The following is a 6,578-nucleotide window of genomic DNA, read 5'->3' on the forward strand; positions in this document are numbered from 1 at the left end:
ATGTGGTGGGTTTTGTGTATACATGTATGTATGTGTGTGTGTGTGTGTGTGTGTGTGTGTGTGCAGGTGCACGTGTGTATGTGGGGGATTTGGTATGTGTTTGTGTGGTGTGTGTACGGGTGCATGTATGTATGTGTATGTGTGTGTGTGTGTGTGTGTGTGTGTGTGTGTGTGTGTGTATATGTGGGGTGTTTGGGTGTGTGTGTGTGTGTGTGTGTGTGTGTGTTGGGGGTTTGGGTACGTGTGTGTGTATGTGAATGTGAGGGCTTTGGGTATGTGTGTGTGAGTGTATAGGTATGCGTTTACCTCTACAGGCTACAGAGTGTTCCATCACCCCAGCCCATGGCTTCACATCGATAGTTCATAATAATTCAGTAAATCAAGCCCAAAATGTCGGGTTGCGGTATTTCGGCATGTTTAGTAGATTATCATCTGGAGGCGCTATTTATACTGGCGAGAGCAGGAGCGAGTTGGGCAGATATTTAAGGAGCCTCAGCTAATACCATAATGAGTGCGATATCCCTCCTTGCCAGGGCATGCCACAGATATATATTTTCAGCCGCCTGGGAGGGTTCAGTCCTCCCGTCAGTTACGTTCTTCATCCTCCACTCCCCTGCTCTTCCTCCATCCTTTTCCTCTCAGGTGAGCCTCTGCTCTCCCTCTCTCTGTCCTCCCTCTCTCCTGCTATTGTCAAATGCCTCTCTCTCCCTCTCTCTGTCTCCTTCTCTCTGTCTCCCTCTCTCCTGTGTCTGTAAATTGCCTCTCTCTCTCCATCTCTCTGTCCTCCCACTGTCCTGTGTCTGTAAAATGCCTCTTTATCCGTCTGTTCATCCCTTCAGGCTGTAGGGTTCATGGTGTGATGAGGCGCTGTTGTTAGGAGCAGAAAATGAGTTCCTAAAACTGCTGTATAATAGTGTAGATTTGTGTAATTTTTCAGTTTTGGCCAAGTCCATTGGTAGGAAAATATTCCAATCAAACAAAATTTGGGACACCGAATACTCCTTTCTCCCACCGTACAGGCTGTAAATGCTGCCTTTCAGTGCTATTCCGGCAAATTCTGAACTTATGAACCAAAGGCAATGATTTTTGGAAGGTCCCCTGCAAGTTTCATCAGTCATAGACTTAAGATTACAGTGTTAGGACTTATAAGGAGTGAATTGCGAGTGAGAATCAGTTTTGTCATATAGCTTGTAAAAAGATGTGTGCGTTTAATGTGAGAATAAGAGAGGAACAGATGTGAAGGTAGAGCGGTATTAGCAGGTATTCCCGGACCGCTGCAAGGCGCGTTCTGTTTTGGTGCCATGGCTGGAACGCAGCTGTGGTTTCACACACTTGCACATTCTGGATTAGGGAGGGAACTGAATATATGCAGCCGGAATTCCGTGGTAAATGTTTTTAAAAAGGAAAAAAAAAAGTCTTCCTCTGTCAAGTCGAGTTAATGTACTTTATTTCATTGTGTATTGTATAATTTTTCCTAATGTGATCCATGTTTCCTACAATTTCTTACGCGTGTGGTGCTGGTTTTTATTGGAAGTGTTCTTTCTGTTGGAAAGCTGATGGTTTTTGGTTTGCCAGAATACTTGCTGAACTGGATTGATGCAATGTTAATTTTTCAAGACAGGATGAGGATTCAAGAGTTTTAATATTTTCAAAGCAAAGTATTTATTTAACACAAACAACAACGAAAACAGAGGCATTTCATCTGAGCCTGATAAGATAATATTCATAAGGAAAAAAAATCTTCTTTCCGAGTTGTAACTGGTTTGTTTTCTAGCAATTTGCATTAATAGTGGTCCTGGGTTCAAAAAATGAGACTTGAACCGATAGTATTCTCGTCAGTTCCCAATCTATACTTACTGTATTAGCCTTCTTTACCCCAGCTTGCTGTGTGTGTCTATGTCTCTGTTCACTGGCTTGCTCTCTTGTGTCTGCATATTTGTGTCCTGTGTAAAGTTTGTAAATAATATGCGTCTTTACTGTTAATGTTATTCTGTGATGCTGGGTGATAAATATATATGTTTTTTAATTATGACCATTACTGCTCCAATCATTCTACTGCTACATAACCATACTATTTCTGCTACTGATACTACTACTCAACTCTACTACTACTGCTATGATTACTACCTGTGCCATTAGTTCTAAATAATGCTTTTACTGATAGTAACTATTTGTACTATTACAACAACTGCTGCTGCTGCTACTGCAAGTCACAAATTCTCTTGACTTGCAAAGAAGGACATTTCTTCCTATAATTAAATAATATTGACCTTTAATTCTAATCTAATCTTTCATTCTATTTCTAATCTGCTCAGGTAGCGACAGAAAAGGACCGCCAAGATGGCAGAGTGAGTATTTTTCCAGCTTTGCGTTATGGGCAGTTTTCCATTTAATTATAACAGTGATTGAGTTTTCTGTGAATGCTGAATGACTTGTTTTTATCTTCCCCCCCCCCCACCGCCAATAATCCAACAGCAAAAAGATGTCCACGACTCGGAAGCATAACCTGAAGGTAAAGTACTTTGCCTTACTGTAACATGACTACACATAAAGAAAACATGAATCATCATCGATTGCGGACCTGTCTATGCATTAGCCCTTTGCTCCTGGGCTCGTGACGCTAACGCTAACACGTGTGCTTGGGTCTCTGCTGCAGAGCTTGATGCTCAGCGTGGCGAAAGGTTTGCTCGCAGCCGAGGTCACCCAGCGTGAAGAGGACAGAAGGAGCTACATGGAGGAGCACTGCCCTGCCCTGTCCCTCCCTTCGTCTATGCAAGACCTGCAGGTAAAAAGAAACCCCCCCCCCCATGGAGTAAAAACCCAAACAGGATAATTCTCTGTGTGGTAAAAGAAAGGGACTGACTGTTTGTAACCGAAGACGAGACAGGCTGAGGTCTGGAGCACGGAACTGTGGTCCAATCTCCCTGCTTAATGTGCAGTTCCCAAACACATGAGTTACACAAATAGCACTGGGGCCTGGGCCCCCGCTGATGGATTAATTACCAGACATCTCAAGACTGAGCCAGACATCAGTGCGTCATCCCAGTCACACACACGCACTCACGCACACACCCAGACACACACACGCACTCACACACACACCCAGACACACACACGCACTCACACACACACCCAGACACACACACGCACTCACGCACACACCCAGACACACACACGCACTCACACACACACCCAGACACACACACGCACTCACACACACACCCAGACACACACACGCACTCACACAGACACACACGCACTCACACACACACGCACACACCCAGACACACACACGCACTCACACACACACGCACTCACACACACACCCAGACACACACACGCACTCACACACACACCCAGACACACACACGCACTCACACACACACCCAGACACACACACGCACTCACGCACACACCCAGACACACACACGCACTCACACAGACACACACGCACTCACGCACACACCCAGACGCACACACGCACTCACGCACACACCCTGTCACACACACGCACTCACACAGACACACACGCACTCATGCACACACCCAGACACACACACGCACTCACCCAGACACACACACGCACTCACCCAGACACACACACGCACTCACACAGACACACACGCACTCACGCACACACCCAGACACACACACGCACTCACGCACACACCCAGACACACACACGCACACACCCAGACACACACACGCACTCACACAGACACACACGCACTCACGCACACACCCAGACACACACACGCACTCACACAGACACACACGCACTCACGCACACACCCAGACACACACACACGCACTCACACAGACACACACAGACACCCTACACTCACACATGCGCACGCACACACACAGACACACACACACGCACTCACACAGACACACACAGACACCCTACACTCACACATGCGCACGCACACACACAGACACGCATGCACACACACATGCGTGAGTGCACACACACACACACGCACACACACAGACACATACATACGCACACATACGCATACACACCCTACACACACATACCCTGTGTATACACACATACACCCCACACACGCCCTGCATGTGCGTGGTCTTAGGTTGATGTTGGGGGGGGTGGGGTTGACTGTGCTGGTGAAGGGGTTATATGAATCCTGCATATAAACGTCCGGTGTGAGTTTCCTGCCTGTTTTGTGACCAGTCCCTTCGCTCTCTCTCTCTCCACAGGAACTGTGTAAGAAGCTCCATGGGAAGATTGATCAGGGAGAGGAGGACAGATACGACATGGAAATGAAAGTCGCCAAATGTGAAAAGGAGGTAAAGTCTCTCCCCCCTCATAGAGCCCCTCCCCAAACCGATAGAGCCCCCCCCCCTCCTGTACGCCTTGTTCCCTGTGCCTCTGTGACAGAATGTCACAGTGTCAGCGAAAATTATTTTTTACATTTCAGGCATTTAGCCTTTAGCCTGTTAGCCTGCTCTTAACCAGAGTGTCTTAGAGCACACGGTTAACATTATTCAGTTTTCAATCCTGTTAATACGGCTAGAATTATTTCTCTCTCTCCGTTGCGCTCTCTTTCTTTCTCTCTCTCTCTCTCTCTCTCTCTCTCTCTCTCTCTCTCTCCCAAACACACACTCACTCTACAAATTAATACACTTGTATTGCCAAAGCTTGTCGGATGAACAAAAATCTCTCTCTATAAAACACTCTCTCTCGCACAATTTATTTTGCTCTCCGACCAGGTTGAAGAGCTGAAGATCAAAGTGCAAGATTTGAAGGGCAAGTTCAAGAAACCAGCCCTGAGGAAGGTGCGCATGTCTGCCGACGCCATGCTCAAGGCCCTGCTGGGCTCCAAGCACAAGGTCAACATGGACCTGAGAGCCAACCTCAAACAAGTGAAGAAGGAGGTGAAAGAGGAGGTGGGTGTGATCTCCTGGTGATTGAACAAGCACTTCTTTATTGCTTCTCCATGCTAGCCCAACTATCCATCCATTGTCCTTCACATACATTACATTGCTATTACTTAACATGTAGCAAATTAACGTTAGTTAGAGTTAGAGTAAAAGGTACTCTAACTCCGACTTCTGATGGTCAAGAGAGGGATACCAGCAACAAACACCTTCAAACCACAACACTGTTTATCCTTCCCCCTTCTCTTTAAACACCCTGACATTGAAATGCCATTGGCTGTGGCAATTAGAACCAATTTTCAACCAATGACCTTGAATTATTGTACAGTTATTCAATGTTTTGGCACAGAGTGTCGGGCCTTCAACTGTATATTTTTAAACCCAGGCAGAGGGTGAGTCAACACGTCAGTGAGCCTTTTTCAATGACAGGAAGGGATTTACAATGGTCTTGTAACAACGTTTTCACACAAAAATCTTACCTGTACCTTTAAGGCCAGCTTATAGTCCAGCGACTGAGCATTGCTGCAACTGACAACCTGCAACGGCTGTTGCCGGTCACAGCCACGTTCGGTTTACAGTATACAGTGTGCGACTGGAGTGTGTTTATACTTTTTGCTAAGGACAACAACCACAGTCTACATCGAGCGACAATGGAACTTCACTCGAGCAACACTCATTAAACTTGCCTTCAGAGTTAGTTACAGAATGTGTCAGAATGAGGCTGTCTTCAGCAGGTTCACCCTGTTACATTTTACCATAATGCTCTGCTTGCAGGACAAGGACCTGCGCGATGTTGGCGACTGGCGTAAGAACGTTGAGGACAAGGCCGGCATGGACGGCAGGAAGAAGATGTTTGAGGCAGAGGGTTAGACAAATTCTGATGCTGGATTCATAGCTGCCATCTTGAAATGCTCTTGTCGGCCGAATAACTTGGACTCTCTCTTCATTCATACTCTCATGTGCACATGGTCATCTTTTTTTAAATTATTGTATTTTGAAGTCAAAATTCTTTTTTTTTTTTGTTTTCTCTGTACTGAAAAATGTTACACATAAAATGTTACTCAGAAATACAAATCTAGGCTGACTTCCAATGCTTCATTGTTAATAAATAAATAATTTAAATCTCAAATCTTTGGAATCTCAGCTTGCTACTCTTGGTCAGTCAGTTCTATCCTGAATGGTAGCCTTTTGATAGTTCTCTCCACACTAGTTGATTCTGAAGTCGGTGAAGACTCACATGCGGTTTGATTGGACACTGGATGTCATGTGACCGATGGCTCACCAGATACCTGTTAGAACTGTGCTGGTTGCTCTAGCCCTTGGAGAACTGCAGGGTGTCCATGTTGTCTCTGCACTTAAGGCAGTTGATTACACATCTTATCTGGCTTCTTGGAGCTGTTGCTTTTGCTGATTTCGGACACGGGTACACTCTCCAAGGGCAAGTGCAATTGCCCCTGCTTTAGAGAGAGAAATACAACAATGCAAAATAAATTGTGGAATTTACCTACAATTATGATCAGTGGTTTGCACGCAATATTAATCTATATCTGATTGATTCAGTTAACTAAACTTGACTTTCCTTTGTTAATCAAACAAATTCCAGTATTAGTAAATCAGTCCCTTGGGCCAGTAAATATATTTATGTAAACATAGGACGACTTCTTACAAAATATTCC

General features: G+C 45.3%; 1 protein-coding gene across 1 annotated transcript; it reads left to right on the forward strand.

The window, feature by feature from the left end:
* Positions 1–551: 551 nt before the first annotated feature.
* LOC133111307 (troponin I, fast skeletal muscle-like) lies at positions 552–6,031 on the forward strand. The gene is made up of 7 exons (XM_061221514.1): positions 552–642; positions 2,316–2,348; positions 2,476–2,512; positions 2,657–2,785; positions 4,222–4,311; positions 4,735–4,911; positions 5,677–6,031. The coding sequence occupies exons 2-7, from the start codon at positions 2,341–2,343 to the stop codon at positions 5,770–5,772; spliced, it is 537 nt and encodes a 178-aa protein (XP_061077498.1). The 5' UTR covers positions 552–642; positions 2,316–2,340; the 3' UTR covers positions 5,773–6,031.
* The last annotated feature ends 547 nt before the right edge of the window (positions 6,032–6,578 follow it).

The sequence above is a fragment of the Conger conger genome, chromosome 15, assembly GCF_963514075.1.
Source record: "Conger conger chromosome 15, fConCon1.1, whole genome shotgun sequence".
NCBI lineage: Eukaryota > Metazoa > Chordata > Actinopteri > Anguilliformes > Congridae > Conger > Conger conger.

Coding starts and splice junctions, on each gene's coding strand:
- LOC133111307 (XM_061221514.1), top strand. Junction 2,786..4,221: donor CGTCTATGCAAGACCTGCAG/GTAAAAAGAAAC, acceptor CTCTCTCCACAG/GAACTGTGTAAGAAGCTCCA. Junction 4,912..5,676: donor AGAAGGAGGTGAAAGAGGAG/GTGGGTGTGATC, acceptor CTCTGCTTGCAG/GACAAGGACCTGCGCGATGT.